Genomic DNA, 22,328 nt, shown 5'->3' on the forward strand with positions numbered 1-22,328 from the left:
ACAAAAATAAATTATGAAGAAGGGCTTTACCTACTCTGAAGGTGGCGTCTGCCTCCTACTCCGGCGATGCGGCCTTCTGCTCCGGCGGCGTGGGTCTAACAGCGGGTCCTACCAACCGTAAAGGATTGTGAGAGAGAGACAATGGAGGAGAGAAGGTGATGAAATTCTCCACCGATCGGGGCTTCTTGCAGCCTCTGATTGCAGGGGAAGGTGGATAGTTGTAACCGCCCACTATCAGGCAACCCAAACGCCTGCCCTTTGGTGTGATGGCCTCCCCCGTTTCTCTCAGAAATGGGGATGGTTATCACATTCTTCCCTCCTAATAAAAAAATTTCGTCCTCGAAATTTACATACCTACATTTTCAAAGAGTTGCGGATGCCTCGCTTGCATTTCCTCCTCAAGTTTCCATGTGGCTTCTCTCTCCGAGTGGTTGCTCCACTGAACTTTCACATAGGGTATAATACGCCGCCTTAGGACCTGCTCCTTATGATCAATGATGCGTAGAGGATACTCTTCGTAAGTCAGGTCTCTATTAATCTGCAGGGACTCGTGCTGTACTATATGGCTGGGACCAGGAATGTATCTCCGTAGAAGAGAAATGTGGGAGACATGATGCACACTGGATAACTCTGGTGGCAAAACCAATCTGTAAGCAACCTCTTCTACTTTGTTCAGAATCTCAAAGGGGTCAATGTAGCGAGGATTCAGCTTACTATGTCTTCCAAATCTCATAATATCTTTCGAGGGTAAAACTTTTAAGAATACAAAGTCCGCTTCTTGAAATTTTACTTCTCTTCTTTTCTTATCTGCCCAGCTTTTCTGTCTATTTTGAGCTGTCTTGAGCCTTTCTCTGATCTGTAGGATCTTCTCTCTGGCACTCCGAACTAATTCAGAGCCCAACAGCTTCTTCTCTCCAACATCATCCCAATGTAGAGGAGACCGACATTTTCGTCTATACAAGGCTTCATAAGGTGCCATCTGGATGCTAGAATGATAACTATTATTGTAAGCAAACTCCACAAGTAATATATGATCATCCCAGCAACCTTCCAGATCAACAGTGCAAGTCCGCAACATATCCTCCAGGGTCTGGATTGTCCTCTCTGACTGACCATCAGTCTGAGGGTGATAAGCAGTGCTGAGCCTCAGATCAATGCCCATAGCAATCTGGAAGCTTCTCCAAAATCTAGATACGAAGCGAGGGTCCCAATCAGATACAATACTTACCAGTACCCCACGTAAGCGCACAATATCATCAATATACCTCTGAGCCAGCCTATCAAGTGAAGTGCCAACCCTAAAGGATAAAAAGTGAGCTGACTTCGTGAGGCAATCAACAATCACCCACACTGCATCATTCTTCCTTACTGTCCTCGGAAGCCTAGTAACAAAATCCATAGTAATGTGCTCCCATTTTCACTCTGGAATCTCTAGTGGTTCTAGCAAACCGGCAGGCCTTAGATGCTTAGCTTTCACCTGTTGACATACCAAGCACCGAGCTACAAATCCTGCTATCTCTCCCTTCATGCCATTCCACCAGAAGTGTTTTCGTAAATCTCTATACATTTTAGTGCTACCGGGCTGAATAGAGAAACGAGACTGATGAGCTTCCTCTAGAATCTCTTTTTAGATCAGTATCCTTGGGCACACATAATCTACTGCCAAAACGCAGAGTACCATCCAGGTGGATTCGGAGTTCGGGTCGTAACCCTATCTCCACATCATTTCTAAGATGACACAAATGTGCATCTGTCTGTTGAGCAGCCTTTATTCTTTCTATCAAAGTAGGTTGCACCAACAAACTGGCCAACATACTCCCAGCATCCTTGGTAATCATCTCGATCGGCATCATATCAAAATCTTTCAAAATCTGCTTCTGAGTGGTAAGCAAAGATATGGAGCCCACTGCTGACTTCCTACTGAGAGCATCTACCACAACATTAGCTTTTCTCGGATGATATTTGGTGCTTAGATCATAATCTTTTAGTACCTCAAGCCATCTTCTTTGTCTCATGTTTAATTCCTTCTGAGTAAATATATACTTTAGGCTTTTGTGATTAGTAAAAACCTCACAAGACTCACCATACAGATAATGTCGCCAAATCTTCAAAGCAAAGACCACTGTTGCCAACTCCAAATCATGTGTTGGATAGTTCTGCTCATATGGCTTCAGCTGTCTAAAGGCATAGGCTACTATCTTATCATTCTACATTAGTACACAGCCTAACCCTTTCTTGGAGGCATCACTATAGATGGTGAAACCCCCAGTACTGGTTGGCAAGGTAAGATTAGGAGCAGATACTAGCCTTTGCTTTAGCTCTAGAAAACTTTGCTCATAATATTCACTCCATACAAACTTTGCTCATTTCTGGGTCAAACGAGTCAAAGGAGTAGCGTTCCGAGAGAATCCTTCCACAAATCTTCTATAATAACCAGCCAGACCCAAGAAGCTTCTGATTTCAGTGATATTAGTAGGATGAGGCCAATCCACCACTGCTTCTATTTTCTTTGGGTCCACTAACACCCCTTCTTTAGAGATCACATGACCAATAAATGCAATACTATCCAGCCAGAAATCACATGTGCTCAGTTTGGCATATAATCTCTTCTCCTGAAGAATCTGTAATACCACTCTCAAGTGATCTTCATGTTCTTCTTTGCTTTTAGAATATATCAGTATATCATCAATAAAAACAATAACAAACTGATCCAAATACTACTTAAAGACCCTGTTCATCAGATCCATAAAAGTAGCTGGCGCATTGGTTAGTCCAAATGGCATAACTAAAAATTCATAGTGCCCATACCTAGTTCGAAACGCAGTCTTCGGCACATCATCAGCTAGTATTTTCAATTGATGATACCCAGACTGCAGATCTATCTTGGAGAAGACTTGGACACCTTGCAGCTAATCAAATAAATCATCAATCTGGGGTAGAGGGTATTTGTTCTTACTGTCACCTTGTTCAACTCCCCTTAATCAATACACAGCCGCATACTTCCATCCTTCTTCTTGACAAATAGTACAGAAGCTCCCCATGGTGAAACACTCGGGCGGATGAATTTCTTTTCTAGAAATTTCTGTAGCTGAACCTTCAACTCTCTCAGCTCTGCCGGGGCCATCCTATAAGGAGCATTTGAGATAGGTCCAACACTCGGTAAGAGATCGATTCGAAAATCAATCCCCCGATCAGGAGGTAATCCAGGTAGATCATTAGGGAATACTTCTGGATACTCTCTCATAATAGGGATATCCTCTAGCCTTGATTCTTTTGTAGTGTCTACCACACAAGCTAGGTAGGCCTAACACCCCTTTCTGAGGGCTTTCCTTGCACTCATTGCAGAAATAATGTGCAAAGAGGGATTCATAGTGGGTGCATCAACCTGATAGAAAATTTTCCGTTCACCATGAATCTGAAACACTACCCTCTTGCCAAAGCAATCAATGTGAGCATGATATTCAGACAACCAATTCATACCAAGGATGACATCAAAATCATACATGTCTAACAGTACTAAGTCAGCCAATAATTCTCTGTCCTCTATCTGAACTATGCAGTTTTTATGAACAGAATCAACCACTACTGTCTTCTTAAGAGGGGTAGCAACAAGTAAAGGCTCATCTAACTTATCAGGCATAAGATGCAAGGATGCGGAGAACTTGGAGGATATAAAGGAATGTGTAGCGCTAGAATCAAATAGTACACAAGCATCAACAGAGTTGATGGGAATCATACCTGCCACAACTCTGACACTGGCAATAGCATCATGTCATGTCAGTGCGAACACCCGTGCAGCTCCTCTCTGCATCTGATTAGTTGGTCTAGAAGGTCCAGATTCAACCTTCTTTTTGTTTGGGCAATCTCTAGCTATGTGTCCTGGCTGCCCACATATAAAATCCCATCCTCTTCAAGCAAGGACCAGTATGCATTTTGCCACAGTAATGACAAGCCTTAAATTTTTTTTCTTGTTATAAGGGCCTTCAAAATTCCTTGGCTGGTTCATCAAATTTCTTAACGTCTCGAGCCTTTTTTGCTCATCTCTTTCCTTCCCTGATTTCTGCAGATCTGCTTCTACCTTCAATGCTCTCTCTAGGGCCTCTCCGTAGCTGGCAAAAATTAGAACTGACAATCGGGATCGAATTTCGTCCCTCAATCCCTGCTCAAATCTGTTTGCCTTGCTTCTCTCAATCTTTATCATCTGAGGACAGAACCAACCCAGCTCAGTAAATTTGTTTGCATATTCTAGCACAATCATATCATCTGTCTGCCTCAGAGATAAAAATTCATTTTCTTTAGATATTCTAATTGAGTTAGGAAAATACTGGTTATAAAACATCTTCTTGAATTCCTTCCATGTTGGTAGCTCGTCCTCACCCTCGAGTGCAGCTTCAATGGCCGTCTACCAGAACTCTGCATGTCCCTTCAGCATAGGGATAGCCAATTTGACTTTCACTTCTTCGGGATATTGCAAGGCTTTGAACATCTTCTCTACCTCCCGAATCCAGATCTCAGCAACCAGAGGGTCAGCTCCACCATCAAACATAGGTGGGTTGAGCCTACGAAATCATTCATAGTAGGACTCAATGGACTGTGCAGGTCGGGCAGTGGTCTGCACCTGCTGCTGCATCTGCTGCATCTGCATCTAAAGGAGCTGAGTCATCATCTGACTTGCTCCGGCAAAATCATCCTGGGTGGCAGCTGGGTTAGGAGTTTGCTCGGCTGGCTGCCTGGCAACTCCTCTCCCTCTTGCTCCTCTCCTCCGAGCTGCAATATTTGCCAAGACTTCTTCCTCTCTATTCCTCATTTTCACCTATCAAAAATATTAACATACAATTAACTAATTTTCTTTCTTTTGAATATGCCGAATTTAATAGAACGAGACTTAACTACCCATTTTCCTTACTAAAACTTCGGTATCAGAGCCGAGGACGACTCTTGTCCGATGGTGGGAAGGGAGTGAGGCCTAATAGTCTCACATCGGAAAGACTCGTTTTAGAGCCTGGGAATATGAAGCGGGTGTCTCCAAATCCTACAGACGCGTTTTGGGTGAAAAACAAAATCGGGGAGGGGTATGAGCGGTGCGTGTGCGCATGTGCGGGCTCTAGAACCGGACAATATCTAGCAGGGGAGCCCTGTGTTCCCCCCTCATATGGCCCCCACGTGGGCACTGGGTGCCGCACGTGCCCCGCGGAGGCGGGGGCGTGACAGGAATCATATATATGTCTTCTAAGGATTTATTACTCTTGCGCATAAAAAGAAATTATATTGAAAACTTATGTCCATTATACTGAAAACTTATATCCAATAACTCCAAAGAATTAGTGCAAATCAAAGTACTTCAAAACTTCAGAATAGGAAATGGCAAACAAGTGTTTGGATAAGAATTTTGGCGTGAAAAATTACTGGAATTTGGATAGGAATTCAATGAATTGTCAGGCCTATCCCCTTTTGTGCCTTAATCTTCTCTTCCCTTAGCTTCTTACTCATCAAATAGATAATCTCTCTCTCTCTCATCTCTCCTCTGTGGCCAACCTAGGCCTCAATTTGGGTCCTAACTCCTACAATCTTGACCTCATCTTGGCTCATCCCTCACTGCTAGCTGGACCCAACCACGACCACAACTAGTACCACCATCACCTTCATCACCACCATGGCACCATCACATTTTGAAAACCATGACCACCATCATCATGTCCACCATTACCTCCATCATCACCACCACCATCGCCCCCACTATGACCACCATCACCTCTGCAATTATGAATTTGACCACAACCACATCAACCATCACCACTACCAGGATGCTGATTTTCCCCTTAAAGCTTTGAAAATCTTGTGTTTAAAATTTGCACTTGAGTCTTGACCTCTGTAGTCTGCTCCATTTTTGGAATGAAGAACCACCATCTTATTGTCCTTGGAAATAGCTCTAGATTCCATTACTCTGATATTTGGATCTATTTGTAGCAAAAAAGCCTTGCTTATTCAAGCTACATTGGGAATAGAGCTGATCAAAACCCGGGCCGGGCTCTACAGCAGAAATTAGGCCCGATGGCTATGCCCAGGCCCGGCCCGGCCCGACTGTCGGGCTTAAATTTTTGTCCAGGCCCGACTCGACTTTATAAATCTGGTTCTAGGCCCGTCTAGGCCGGCCCGACCCGATAGGCCCGACCCGACAGGCTCGATTTTTTCTTTGTTTGGAATCTAAAAATGGGCCAGAATGGCCCGACCAGGCCCGACCCGATTGTTTTGGTCGGGCCGCTTTTCTTGCCCAGGCCCGACCCATGGGCCTTTTTTTAATGCCCAAGCCCGAAAAATTCCGGGTCGGACGGGCCAGAAGGCCCGTGATCAGCTCTAATTGGGAATATGCTTTCGGGTTTCATCCAAAGATTTGCTCTTGATTGTTAGGACTTAGTATAATCATTTTCTTTCCAAAGATCTGTTATTTCATCTTTCCTTTCTCATTTTGTTATTTCCATCATAGCCAAATTCTTTCCTTTAGGAGTTAATAAGTTCTACCTTTGATCTATTGTAGCATAGTTCATATGGGAGTCTTTATTTACTCTTCTTATTACTGGGTCAAACACTCAAACATTTCTTTTTTAATTGTTTTTGATCTTGTTCTGTTGAGCCTTCATGCAGTTACTTACAGATTTTATGTTAATTTACAAAAATCCAAAGGATGCTTAATGAGAGGTTGTTTGCAAGGAAATTTTTTTCCTATGAAAATTTCGTATGTATACCCAAATAGTTAAAAACTTAAAAACATCAAATTTCAGCGCAAGGTATGTCATACCGGCCTGAACTGAGATGTACGGTGGGTACCGTACCGTATCGGTATCCAATATAGGTGGCGTATCGACATTTGGTACCCTAAAAAAATCTCATACCTTATCGTACTGACACTGTGCTAGTGGGGCACCAGCACGGGATTCAGTACTGAGATGGCGAATCTTGTTCTGGAGTAAACTTTTGGTGTTCACATGATACATCATTGTATTACTATTTACTAGAGTGTTTTCCTCCTCGAAATTTTTCCAAGCATCCAGATAGGGCCTTAACCAAAGTTGATTACAAGAAAATTGTTATTAAAATATAAGAAGGCTAGAGGATGCTATTTGTCATAAGAGCAGCTATATTAACGTTGTATTCTCCTAGAGATATTAGAATAGATGTCCCAGTCTTTGGTATCCTTCCTTTCCTATTATCCATCACAAAGAAATCTAGTGGTAACAAGTCTTAAGCATTATATCTAACAAGGGTAACTAGTAATATTCTATTATATTCTAACAATAATATTATTCCCAACTATAGCACCATTATAGCTCTCAAAGATCGTAACCTACTGCTTTTATACCTCAACTATCATGACTTGGAACCATACTCCGCCAAGTCCCGAGTTAGACAATAATTTCGATGAATCAATGGCCGAAATTCAATTAAATGAGTGTTGCGAAAGCACATAATTATCAATTGAAACCTCAAAACATGCAATTATATAGTAAATGACCATTTGTTCAAACAGAGCAAAGCTAAATCTCATCCAAATTATTTTTTTTTTTATTACAACACATAACCCTGAAGCCAAACCAAGATCTACTTCAATCTATTGTCTCATAATGCACAAACTAGTTTATTATGCACACATTTTACACCTTTACTATGGTACTCTCTCTCTTTATTCCTAATACAACAGTAATATTTAACACGCCTTGCCTTGTAATACAACCCCCAATATCACATTGTCTCTTTTTGAAGTAGGCCTTGATATGCACACTCAAAATATTTCCTACTTCTAGTAAGCTATGTTAATAAGTACTTTACTCTGAAATATGATAAATAGGTGTGAGAGCTGCATGACTCAGTAGGTGGCTAAATATAGCAAAGAATATAATATAAAAAAACAATGGAAACATTAAGGATCTGTACCAATTAAAACTCAAGAAGTCAATAACAGTATCTTATAATAGGTATCAACTGACTACATTTACTAATATAGCTTTGTCTTGATACACTTAGGAACACTTTAATGCACTAGGATACTAGAAAACACTTGAATATTCTGAAAACTTTAACGGCACTTATTACAATCATTTCAATACAAACTGGTCAGTAACCAACTATGATACCCGTTGGTCATAGGTTCATTGATCAATAGGCCATTAGCTAAGGGTTCATTTAAAGTAACTGTTGTAGCCTCTGGTCAATATTCACTAATGCCAACTATTATACCTGCTCCCTATGATTCACTGTAATAACCAATTATTATACCTGCGGGTGGGGTTCTCTGAAACTGCTATTATACCCCTAATGGTTAGGGGTCATTGATTCAAAAGTTTATTTCAACTCATATAATAAGAGATTTTCAATATAAAGAATCATCATTGTTAAAAAACACTTTTGATAATAACATGTAATTCCATAACATACTTTACCGATACCATGTTAGATATAATTAAGGCAATATAATTGAAGTATAATAAATTCATATATTACTAATTAAAGCCAAACTTTTGAGCTTTTCCCACAACAAAACAATTGCTTGAAATTCAATTCCTTTAAGATGATTCAAACATCTATACATACAAGGATATAAAATTGATGTTGAACAAGAAATGGAAGGAGCAAAATTCAGAATCAATGGACATTATTAAATTCCTTGCAAAGTAGAAAAATATACTATTTAAGGACACTTACGCTAGAAGATTTCCAAATCTTCACACTACAGCTCCTCTTTTTTCCCTAGCTTGCCGCTATGCTCTGCTGTATTTCTTTTATTCACTAGCTGCTTTCTATAGATGACTGGGACTTCTAAGGTTGCAAAATAGTAGAAAGAGGGCAGCACCCTCTTATTTATAGCTGGCTTCTAATCATGAGATGTTTAGTCATCTCGAATTAGTAACTAGGTGTCAAGTCCAGGTTCGGCTAGGTGGCTGAATTTCTAGCATGAGGTGGCTGTTTTACCATGAGGTGTAATTAATACTTAAAAGGAATTAGCTCGAGGTTTCTGTTCCTAAGAAAGATGAGGTAGCAGTACAAGAACGAGGTCATACAAGCAGGTGGTGGCAGTATAATAGTTAAAATGAGGTGGCAGCTCGCTGAAGAAAGCTTGAGGTGGCAGCCGGTAGACAAGCATGAGGTGGTCATGAGCATGCAGTGGCATTAAACATGAGGTGGCCATTGCTCTACTAGCAATTCAATCCCTAAACCTTTCTAATTCATGCTTGGGCTTTTATCAATCATTAAATTCGAGTCTTTACTACTGAAATTCCCATACTAAGGATTCATTTCCATGATGATCTCATTTACACATATTAATACTTAATACAATAAATACACTAAGCTTACATATACAAATGATCATGTAATAGGCACTAAAATATATGTGAGTATTACTCTATTGTCTTAGTGAATTGCTTAGCGAAAGGAGTTAATCTTTTTAAATTTAATTTCATAGAGATATGGAACATACTTTAGTGTTAGGATGCCATCTCATGGAATGGATGGGGAATTAAGTCATCGAGTTTTATTTGATATTGTATATGATTACCGGAGATATTACTGTATGAGTTTTGTGACTTGGAATCATGTTTTCCTAAGGCAGTGAAAGCTGTATGAATAATCAGGTTATTGCTTGGCTAAAAGGGATTAAATCTTTAAATTCTTTGTCACAAAGATATGAGATATAATTTAAGACTTCCATCATCTCATGTGATATAGGATAACTGAGTCATTGGATATATTTGATATCATATTTCATGAATGACTTTGATGATATATCTTTGAGAGTTTTATGACTCCAACACATGTTTTGAGACCTCACTGGTAAATAATTTTTACAGGATATGAGGAGTATATGTTAGTTACCTTCACATCTTTCCTTTTCCTCCTTTTTTTTTGTCTTACTAGTTGCGTGCTGCTGGTCAAAAATTAAAATAAAACATATTTCTAAGGAAATTTTGATTATTGACCTCTCCTAACCTATTGACTTCCATAAAACCTTTACTTTCTCCTGCAGGTGAAGAAACCTGGATTGGAAATGTCAACCATACAGAGTGAACTAGATTTATCTTATGGGCTACGATATCAGAATGTCACAATTCCTGAGGCATATGAACGGTTAATCTTGGACACGTAAGTTTTGCTAGCTTATGTTTCTTGTTGTTTGGAATTGTCTATAGTTACTGCTTCTTTCTGCATCGGTAACATGAATATAGCTTATTACATGTTAATATTAGTTGTAGTTGCAAAAACTCTAGTTTATCAGTTGAGTATTCATCCTTCAGTCATGTTGCAAAAAACATGGTTAGGCAAATATTCTGGTGCAATGGCCATAGAATCATAAATAAATAATGAACTGCCCTTTACTGATTTTGGACTATAAATGATTTTTGGTTGAATAGGTATTTCTCAAATCTTAAGATCTCATCGATTTTATAATAATACCCAAACATTACTAAAACCCAAAGTCATGTGAGAAAGGTGCTGAATCTTAAGCATTAGTCTTCAAGACACATCATCTATTATGACATTAAGCAGCACTGGGATCTTCACTAGACTGCTTTATTTTCTAGGTTACACAGATATCTGTCTATTTGTATGTTTCTAGTTATAAGTTCATTTCTTACAATTACTATTTGACGAAATGCTATCAATAGTAGTCTGTCCTTAGTTCATAAGCTTTAACTCGGTTTTGTTAATATCCTTTATAGCTGTCCTATAAAAATGGGAAGCTCATATAGCTTGCCGTAAAGTATCAAGGCTTAACTCCTTATGACTCTGAGCATCTAGTCTTAAAATATTGCAGTTTTCTATTCTTACAATATTGCAGTTTACTATTCTTAGAAGAGATTGTCATTGCTTTCAAGATGGCTATAGAAGGGCTGAGATACTTGTGATACAGTATCTTATGATGTTTCCTTAACTATGATTTATGTCTGGATCCTTATCCCTCCTGAGCATGTGTTTGTGTGTGCATGTGTAAGTTTAGGTGTGTATCAATGTTGGTAGGTGTGTGGATGTGTGCAATCCCATGCTTGTCTTTTTGTATGATGTGTATGGGCATGTCAGTGCTTGTGTCTGTGTAGGAACTGTAAAATTTGATCACGTAGCATTGTCCTGGAAGTTGTTCCATTTCTTAAAGTCAAAGAACTAGTGGATCAGAAATAGTAGCGGATCCAGATTGTTAGACTGTTGAGGATTATCCTAAAAAAGTTATAAAAGGAAGGGTCTAGCAAAGACAATTAATATTTTGGCCTTCTGCATAAACTTTTCCTTGTCCATATATCAGTAGGCCCAGAGGAAATGTGCACCATAGAATCTATACACAATGTCTTTTGCTTTCTTTTTATTGGTCTAATTCCTAATTGGTGACAGTTAGTTAAATGTAGAATATGTTAAGCAAATGTTGATACAGAAGGTTAATTGATCTAGGTTCTACTCAAATAAGTGGTAAGAACTGAACTGTGAATTGTAAGATTGTAAAATGAAAAATTAAGCGTGGGTCTAGCAAAGACAATTATTATTTTGTCCTGCATAAACTTTTCCTTGTCCATATATCAGTAGATCCAGAGGAAATGTGCAGCATGGAAGCTATACACAATGCCTTTTGCTTTCTTTTGCTTAGCCTGATTTGAAATCAATGGCAGTTAATCAATGCTAATGTTGCTATTGTTTGATCAGTCATATTTACTTCTATACAATATGTCAAGTACATGATAGTACAAAAGGTGATTGATCTATCTTCGACTCAAATAAATAGCAAGAAGTAAACTGTAAATTGTAAGATTGTAAAATGAAAATGAAGTGTGATACTCATATGGTTTAGAAGCTTAATGTCATAGTTTGAAAGTTAAATAATTTCGTTCTCCCTTCTTATTTGATATTGATTTATCATTCTTTCTCATATTATAGCTTCGTGTCAGTATCTTCAAACACTTGATATATTTAACTGGATCTTATTGCTGATACATTTGATTCTATTTATTTTAACCAGACAGCATTTTTTCAGCTAATATAAAAAAATGAATCCATCAGAATTAAGCAAGATTTCAAATAAATTTTTATGCCATTATAATGGATCTCTATTGAAACTGTTACTGGCCATTATAATGATTATAATAGATGTTATTTGCCTTCAAAAGAAGCATTTCAAATTTTTTATATTAAACAAAAAATAATGGGAAATAACAGGAAAATATTGGCTAATAAAAGAAAATAATGATGCTGTCTTTCCCTTTTCATTGGATAAAAAAATGTTAATTTTTGACTATACAATCATTTTTTGAGGGAAATTTGATTAAAAATTTGAATTTTGAAAATAGTTTTTTATTTAGAAAGAGGTCCATGTAAAAATAATGGCCGTTATTTATGTTTTAAAGGGCCATATAATACTTAGTAACGTGTTGTAATTGTTGTTATCTTTCCCCCATTATTGTATATAATAACATAATTTGGGACCCCGAAACAGTTTTAATGCTTATAGCACTGTTGTGTGAAACCCTGGCACTAAGCAAGCACTGACCCTTTTGGCAATATTGGAAGTAATCAGAATGGACTTGATGATGGAGTTTCTTCACCTATAAATCCAGGAAGTCTAGTAGTAAGGGAGTTAGTTCAAGTTTAATAGTAACAAAAGGTTTGTAGATGTCTTTTCTGGGATCCTGTAAGCAACAGAAGTTATATCTATCTCGCATGCGAAAATTTGACGCTCTATATATTGGAATAGGTAAATAGTTATTAGCAGAAGCAACAATAACGACAACAACACACATATATATTCCAAAGAATTATTTGTGTGAAGTAGTTATAGCTTCAAATAAAACTTTAAGCATTTGCCATCTAACTACACCATTCACACTGTTGTTGTTATTAATAGCAAATTTACATACCAAAAAAATATCTGGACCATTAAAGCCTTGGCACTTTGAAATATTGAGTATCGAACTTGTATCAACCAAGGGTGAGTAGTTGGATATGGTATGCATCATATTGCATCAAATATTGAGAGAGTATCAACCAATATTCTTTGACACGGCCATTATGCCCTTGGCACTTGGTACAACCTGTTATGATCTCTAAAATCATTCTTTTGTCTTTCCTTATGCTTTAATATCTTAATGCTATGTTTTTGCAAAAACAATGATAAGAGTGTTTATTTAAATGTTCTTTCTGGTCATGGTTTTTGATGATGTATGCTAAAGTTTTTATAACACATTTATAACATAACATCATATAACTTGGAAGTAAAGATAGATTTAAAACACCCTCTCCCCTAAAAGCATGCTTTTCAAGGAGTCAAGGGTTCAAATCCGAGATATTTCTCAAATATATGCATCTGCAATGATTTTGATCCCGAATTCATGCTCTAAGGTATGAATCTGGTGATCAAAGACTACTAGATCCATCAACAATTAAATCTCAACATTTTTTCCAAATTAAACACTAAATAATTCTTGGATTTTTCAGGAAATGAGAAAAAGGTGTGGAGAGAGTTGTACCAAGATAGAAAGCTTTTCTAGCCGTAAACTCCATGATGCTTAATTCAATCCCATAGAATTTGCATCTAATGGCTGCTATCTTCACACTTTTGCTTATTCTCATCTTGAAATGATAAAGAACAAGCTTTAGAAATCACAAAGTTGTCATCTTGACTGATATTGCACAATTCTGCTCAGTTTGCCCATGATTTAGCCTCGGAATGGGTTGGTTTTGGCCTGATTTCCCCTTTTTCAGGGCCCAGTGGGGGCTGATATGGGTGCCTGCCCCCTCCATACCCGCTCTTGGCCAATACAGTTTGTACCATCTGTAGGGTGCCATCACGACTTTATAATCCTTGTGATCTTTACATGCACAAGGTTATCTTTTAAAATACCTCCCTAGAAAAATAATGTTTTGTTTTCTTTATTCCTTTTTTTTTCACATTTTATTGAGGTTTAGAATATAGTTGGTTTTGACTGTTGTTTATTCTTTTATGGTTTGTAAAATTTATTGACTGACTGTATTCTTTTGTTTCCCTGTCTTGTCTTTGCCTCATATCCCCATTCATCCATGTAATATATCTATATGCCCACAGACATTCTCCACTTCATATATTGTTATGTTTTAGATTATAGTAGCCACTTATTATAATATCATGCAGCGACTTTAGTTTGGCTACTAAGTCATTTGACATCCTTTTTGCAGAATACGAGGAGATCAGCAGCACTTTGTGCGCAGAGATGAACTGAAGGTATATAATTGCTAAATATAGATTTATCTGAACAAGAGCTGGTTCTGATTCTATGTAATGACCTTCAGGCAGCATGGGCGATTTTCACTCCTCTCCTACACAGTATTGATGCTGGGGAACTGAAACCTCTTTCTTATAAGCCAGGTAGCCGTGGTCCAGCAGAGGCAGATGCGTTGCTCTCCAAAGCAGGTTATGTGCAAACACACGGCTACATTTGGATACCACCTACATTATAAGAACAGCATGGTATTTCCTAATATCAGTGTAGTTAACTGGGTGACTTTTGTCACCACATATGTGGCGGATCTGCAGTGTTTGTGTTGATTAATGCAATCTCCAGTTTGTCTAAATGAGCCTAACTTCAGTTTGCAAAATGTGGCCTTGCTTTGTATCAAATCTAATAAGTTGCTTAAAGAAATAATAAAGTTTTTTCTCTGTTACGTGCTGTGCACAATATGCTTGGCGACAAATTTTGTTATATTTACTTGTTTCAATACAAAAACCTTTCGTAGAGATGTAGACCATGCCGTAATGAAAAAAATGAGTGGGATGGAGTTCTTAAATGGTTCTTTTTCATGCCCCATTGTTGAATGATTGGTGTAAAATTGAACTATAAATTTGTGAAACTACCGAGAAGGCTCTTGGGTGTGAAGACGGCTCTGATTTTTTCATGCCCCATTGTTGAATGATTGTAGCAATAACTATCTTTGCATATTTATTTTCAGCCATCTCTCTTTCATTGTAGGTTTCGTGTATGATTATTTGGGCAGTTGCCCAACATTATTTATTTATTTATGTGGATATTTTTGTCAGAAGCAATTCTTTGTGCATGGCTTTCTCTGCATGGATGTGTCAAACTTGAAAAATGTCAATGTATCGTTGCCAGATCATTTTAAAATTGTTTGTGAATGATCATAGTATTGTTTTGATGAATCATTGTCATGACCTAGGACTCAGGCTTTGCCAAATCCTGGGTGTGACTTCCCTTTTGGATAATCAATTGCTTGAATTAGATTCCAATAATTTATGGCACAACTTTGAGACCAAATCAGGATTCACTTTATTCCCTCCTTATGTGGTACACAAACTAGTTCATTATAATAGATGCTATACAATATTCTCATTGCACTACTAGTATAACAATTTTTTCTGACTCCAAGTCTTTCCTTAAGGTATACAAAATGATTCTAAATCCCTTCGGCCTCACTATATACACTAAAAATGCTTCGAAGCTTTTAGTAGTCTAATTCAATAGGTCTTTCTGAAATGTAATAATAGATAGGTGATCGGTATAGAGTCGGTAAGGGGTCAAGCACAGTGAGCAATATAAAATTACGAAAAGATAAAATGATACACTATCATTAGAATGCATTTAGCAATTTGCAATAAAGATGGGTACCTTGAATACTATCATTGAAATCAGTTGTTTTTTGAAAACAATGGGATACATCTGAGACACATTTGTGTACTTAAATATACTGAAACTTAAAAATACTTATGACAATCATTTTAACACCAAAAGGTGAGTAACCAGTTATGATATATGTTGGTCATGAGTTCACTGGTTAAGAGGTCCCCTAGCTAAGGATTTGCTAGACAAACTACTATATCCACTGGTCAAGAGATAACCGATGCCATCTATTATACCCGCTAGCTAGGGTTTATTGATAACCAACTATTATACCCCTTGCTTAGAGTTCATTAAAACCAACTATTATATTCATTGGCTAGAAGTCCATTGACTAACCAAAAATTTTATTTAAATCATAAAATGGGAAATCTTTCATTTGCGGGAAATATGACAATGAGTAAGCATTTCGATGGCTAAGATCAGATAAAATCTCTTTGTTGCAAAGATACAAATTTCAGTTATGATAATTTAACTTTGATAAACTCAGACACCATTGTTTACAACACAACCTTTCCAAACTTCATTTAGTGCTGAATAGAAAAGATCGGTAATCACGAAAACTATGATCACTTGTATGCAATAAGAACATGTAGTATATAGTTTTCAATTAACCAGGCAAATTGCCAAAATTAGAGTTTATTATTTGCTTCAAACTTCAGTTTTGAAATAAGGTTTAAGATCCAATCATGGGCAGTAAGAAGTAGAAGACAAAATTTTCTGAACCATTATAAAGTCCATCAGTCATTTGCAAAAGAATATAGGGTGTCAAGTGTCAACTATATGAGGACACCCTACAAAATATGTTCCAGTGCTTCACAATACAACTTCTCTTTTCTTCTAGCCTGCTGCTATTCTTTACCTTACTTCTTTTCTTCAATAGCTGTTTCTGTAGGTGCCCAGGATTCATTCTTAGAGTTGCAAAACAATAGAAGAGGGCAGCACCTTCTTATTATGGATAACTTCTAAGTAATATATGTTCAGCCACCAAAAAGTAGTGGTTGGGTGTCAGCTAGGTGCTGCCTTATAGGCTTGAGATGGCTGTTTTTAATAAGGATAAGCATGAGCTGTCCATCAATAGCCATGAGTTTAGTGGGTAAATATTTGTCATGAACATAAGATGGGTGCAAGTAGGAGTTAGCAGCTTACTGGAGAAAGCATAAGGTGGCAATCATATAGCGGGCATGAGGTGGTTGTTAGCATGCGATGGTGATTTGCTAAATAAACATCAGGTGGCATCTCTCTTGCAGAGCGAGGTGGCTCAAATCTTGAGGAATTTATAATTCAATTCATAAACTTCTGACCTATCTTTATGATATCATGAGAAATTTTCTTTTACTCCTTGATATTTCCTATATAATTCCTAAGATAAGTTGCATAAATCATTTCACTTACAAATGAGTCATATGCATTTATATTGCTAAAAGTGTAACCCATTTTAACTCAACTATGTCATTAATCAAAATTAAAATATTGAAATGTTTGGCTGTTATAAGAACTCCATCTTATTATGTCTCTCCACTTTAGTCTAAAGTATTACCAAACACCTACACTTCTTCACAGAACAGGCATGTCCCAAGTATGGGAATATATCCCAAGTTTCAAATTTTGTGGCCATTGGCTTATTGGCTGTTTAAAATGAAACTGAGTAAATTTAATTAACGGATATCGTATTTGATGTTATAAGGTAGCACTCAGCATTTGATTTTCTTTCTTCTTTAAGCTGAGTTTGATCTCTAGAATTTAAAAACCTAAATCTTGGATAAGAGGTAAAGAAGATGAAACTGCTAATGATTAGATAATTGAAGACATGCTGCATAACAAATGGCAAGAAATTATCAAGATATAACCATTGAAAATTTGAAATCCACGATCTTCGATCAATTTTCATCCACCTTACCAAGAAACCCCTGGAATTCAACAGTTTATTATCATAAGCTGGCTGGGTTACTATAATTCGCAAGATTCATATTTTACACTAACGCACTCCAAAGATTGAAAGTTTTATCTATCTACCTTATCAAATGCAATCAATCAAACATCATATTCCCTGCAAAGTACAACTAGCTTTTAAATAAATTTTCCATGTAAAAAATTCTTGGTCATATTGCCTTCATTCATGACAACATTTACAAGGCATGCATTATGATCAATCGTCTTTGCTATCTCCACAGCCCCCATGATCTCTCAACGTCACTCCATGAGGAGCAGCTCGTGATGGAGTAGCCCCACCTCGTAGGATTATGGAACCACCTAACAATCATGCTGACACTGAAAAATAGCTTCTTATCATTCACATTCCTCTTGGGACCTAACTGAATAAGCATAAATTGCCGGGCAGAACCATCATTGCTTCCATGGCTTTAAACAACCAGACTACCAAATACCAACCAATTGGCATCGGCCATCATCTCCATGTTTACCAATTAATCAAGAGTCCTCATCACACAAGGAATGCCAATCTGCTACTTCAGCACTCTGTTAGGATAACATATATATATATATATATATATATATCACAATCACTTTGGATAATCTTTCTTGCATTTTTGTAAGCATTGATATTATATATATTTAAACATCTAAGCAATTAAATTAATCAAGGGGGGGAGTAGTGGTAGGTAGGTACAAGTTTGCTGTAGAGAGCCGGGTTCTCCAGGCTCTTATCTCCTAGTTTATCAAGTCATGTAGAAAGAATAGACAAGTGGCCTGGTTATGCTCCAAAATTTTTCATATCTGAGCCAATTAGTTCATATTATGTGGTTGAGACTAGAGAGAGACCTTCCTCCCTTGTGGCTTGATTTCCATTTGACATTGCTTGTAACATCTGACAGATGAAGTGTGGCCAGTGTAATCTCTGAACAGGCAAATGGGTCTATTATAGTCGGAACCCCTTCAGCCATTGCCATTCTTCTTTCTGCGAACTGCATCCCATGAATCTGTCACCCCACTCCATGTCCCTTTCAGATGCTACATAGGCATTTGGCCCCTAAAGTTGGACAATATGCGTATCAGTCAATATCTACACAATGAAACTCTTGAGGCATTGCATTTCAGTTGATAGAATGATTTTTCTTGTTTCTTTCTCCATCTTGATTTAGACTAAAACAGAAGAGATTATGAGGCATATCATATATATCTTCCACCCTTTTATTAGTATTACAGATTTTCAATGGTAAGTGATGATGTTATATTAACAAATCTGTGAATTACGAGCATAAGAATAATAACTCAAGCATGGGAGGGGGAAAGCATTTGTTTGCAATCCTATGAGAAATCAAAATATGAGAAATTTTATCTGGACTAGTAAGTCCTTGCCCCGAATGACAAATCTAGTTGACTCAAAATAATCAACTTCAAGACCCCACTTTCGCAAGAGCTATTAGATCCTATGCTTGTATTTGTTTAAGAAAATATGAGAAATGATCTCAATGAATGAAGCATAATTTGTGCTTGTTTTGTTCTGTCTATTTTACTAGCAGCTATAATGATAAGTCTATAATTATTGTCGTCGCTCGCTGGTGTAAGCCACAAAATAGTTTCATTAAACCTTAATAATGTGAAAAGAGATGAGGAAGGGACCATGAGAACACATGCTCACATGGCAATGCACATGGAGGTGTTCCTGCTCAAGGACAAGGGAGGGGTTGCCACTTGCCCCCACCCCCACCTGCCTTGGAACATGACACATAACTACATGAGTAGGCTAGAGAAATGGAGTCTTTGAGAACCATAAACAGTCATGATATAGGATTTTACTTTAGATTGAGAGGGTAAGAACCTGAGAAATTCAATAGCAGATTAAGTGGTTTTCTGCCTTCCCCTCTTCAACTGCTACTCTTAATACAAGATCACATGACTCTGCTGCAATGTCAGCCATAATAACATGCCAATCATGTAATCTCATCATTTTTTTTTTGTTATTTAGCTGGTGATATGACATATGAGCTTATCTTGTATGGCATTACTATGATCTATGGTTCAAATTTCGACCGTTGGCTCTCCATTCATCAGAGGGTTGGCTGACGGTAGGTTGAGTTAAACATTTTATGGGAGAATATATGAATATAAGATTCAAGAGGTACAATTTCTTTGAAAAAATGATTTCAGAAGATGAAGAGGTTCCAATTAGACCTGATATGCCCATTTAATTTGCACAATTAGCTCGGCCTGAGCGTTCTAAGACTAAAATAGTTACAAAATTTACCCTTAGGCATTAAAAGAAGAAAAAAACAGTTAGATGGTCAGAAGGAACATCCTATTACCTCTACTTAGATAAGTCCTTTTACTAGGTTGTGTTAGTAGGTTTGTAATATCATCAAAGCTAAAGGGTAGTTTACAATTCGATGAAGAACCCGAAAGTATATTAACTACTCCTGGCCCATGCAAGGTGCATGACGTGTGCTTGTTTTCCATGCACAGATAACTAAATTTGCTTTATAAAATTTGGTCTTGGGAGAGGTTTTGTTATCTAGGTGGAGGAGAAAAGCGAGAAGCGCGAGAGAAGATGGTGTACAAGCTCGAGAAGTCGAGGACTAGAAGGCAAGAATCCATGAAGAAGAAGCCTGATTGTGAAGTGAAGGGAAAGGTCCAAAGGCAAGAGGTGATGAGGCTGCAATGCAACAAGGGGAAGGCTTGCAAGTTCAAAAGGAGCTGCTTCAGTGAGGAAGATGATGCCGCCTCTTCTGCCATGCTCCTCTTAGCTTGTATTGTCTGTGCTCCTTCCTCCATATAGCTACCTTTTTTTCCCTTATCAACTTAGTGTGTCCATCCTTGATATCTACACTATGATCTTCACCATGTATTCTGTGTATTTAATTTAATCTAGAATACTCTCTCTCTCTCTCTCTCTCTCTCTCTCTCTCTCTCTCTCTCTCTCTCTCTGTGTGTGTGTGTGTGTGTGTGTGTGTGTATCTGTGTTCTCTGTCTTAGGAGGAAGGTTTGTGGCAATTAATTGAAAGTTAACTTGCAGTTACATGAAGTGGCTGATGACACTAGTTTCGATATCTCTGTGCAATCTGTGAAAACATACCTCCAATGCCAGGCTATTTGTCCATGTAAAGCAATAAATTATATGTGCACAAGCAAGGAGCAGGTTATAAAGCAGAGACAATCTAGCTAATTAACACTGCGACACCATTAATTGGTCAATTATGGAAATTTGAGGATCATAATCCTTTTACGCACTTCTGCAAGTGGTCCGAACTCAGGACTTAATAGCTAATTATCCATTATCAAGTTTGCCTTCAAAACCAGCAATCTCTTTCGGCATACCTACTTCATAGGCCTCGATTAAACTTAGCTTCGGCCGACAACCGTGTTTAATGGTGATCAAGATTGGAGCAATTTGGTCCTGTAGCTTGACCCATCACTTCTGCAATGTGCAAACTCAGCTCAACCAAATCGATTAGTCACTGTAAGATAAATTTGGTATAGGAAGTTTGCATATCACAAAGTCTTAGCTGGTACAAATTCAACAATATTTTTTTCAGTTTGCTGCATATTGTTTGTACTACTATTGCATAAATTTGGAATCACAGACAACTCCATTTATGATCCAGTGCAACTTTAATGAGCACTCAATGTCTTACATGCCCTCATTTTGCTGCAACTCAATATTCAGTGGTTTTCACCTGCTTTTTTGGAGTTGTAGCTATATGCAACCACAAGCAGAGGAGAAAAAGAGTGACCAACATAGAACTTCAGACGATCCGACACATGCAACCAGCTACTGATTTAATTTTGTTTATCAAAATTCAGTACTTGCAGTAAGAATTATAGCCAAAATGGATGGAAGAATTATGAAAAAGACAGCACAACTCAAAAATCTAACTCAGGAAAATTATTCAGCCAATGTGGAACCTCTCTTCTTGACACCTTATAGGGAGCTTAGAGCAATGATAAATATTTGTACCAGCTGAGCGCAATTTCTAAGTTACTGAATCAGTTTCGATGCTTGCACACGGACTGATGGCATATACTCTAAATCAGTGTAACTGGTAATTTTCCCTATGGCTCACAATCAATATATTTATGATAAAACAACATACTGAAAACAGACCTCACAACACAGTCAGCACGATTTAAGTTCTGGGATTTAAGTTCTGACCATGGGGTGGTGCTTCAACACTTTTAACACAATTTTACTTGGGTGCCAAACTTATAAAACAAGTATTGTGACACTCAGACTTGTTTGCTGTTATCAGTAAAATAAAAACGCAAGCAATGCTGTAAACATTATCATGGCACATAATTGTTAGTTTCCTTCTCAGCTTCTTGTCACTGTCCCAGGTGCAGGATGAGTCCTCCCTACTCGATACGTTAATCTTCTCCATGTCATGTACTATGAAGGCATGCAACAGTCTTCGATGGCCATTACTAGACCCCATTCAATGATTTATAATGCAACCTGCCATCTCACTCGCCATCATGATCCCAGAACCTTTCAATCACAGATAACACACTAGTTAGCAAATCCTAACCTCATTGATGCCACTGTTCAATGTAGCAATTCAGTAATTGGCACAAGGCTGTCACAGGGCTTGAAATTAATCCTTTCAACCTAAGCAGATATCAAAATTATATGCAAGCAATCCAGATATTTCTTCCTAGGTCAGTTGCAGACCCATCTGACCAAAAAGGAAGCAGTAACACAATACCTTTGGGAGAGACCCAATTTGGGAGAGAGAA

General features: G+C 37.8%; 1 protein-coding gene across 1 annotated transcript in view; it reads left to right on the forward strand.

Annotated features, from left to right (window-relative positions):
- LOC103723314 (glucose-6-phosphate 1-dehydrogenase, cytoplasmic isoform) overlaps positions 1–14,670 on the forward strand; it is a 45,146-nt gene extending 30,476 nt beyond the window's left edge. The window contains exons 14-16 of the mRNA XM_008814199.5: positions 10,019–10,134; positions 14,185–14,230; positions 14,299–14,670. Coding sequence (XP_008812421.2) covers positions 10,019–10,134; positions 14,185–14,230; positions 14,299–14,466 — 330 coding nt within the window. The 3' untranslated portion in view covers positions 14,467–14,670. The remainder of the gene's footprint in view (positions 1–10,018; positions 10,135–14,184; positions 14,231–14,298) is intronic.
- Positions 14,671–22,328: the final 7,658 nt, after the last annotated feature.

The sequence above is a fragment of the Phoenix dactylifera genome, chromosome 13 (genome assembly GCF_051530095.1).
Source record: "Phoenix dactylifera cultivar Ajwa chromosome 13, Ajwa_hap1_PhDact_Kaust_v1.1, whole genome shotgun sequence".
Lineage (NCBI taxonomy): Eukaryota > Viridiplantae > Streptophyta > Magnoliopsida > Arecales > Arecaceae > Phoenix > Phoenix dactylifera.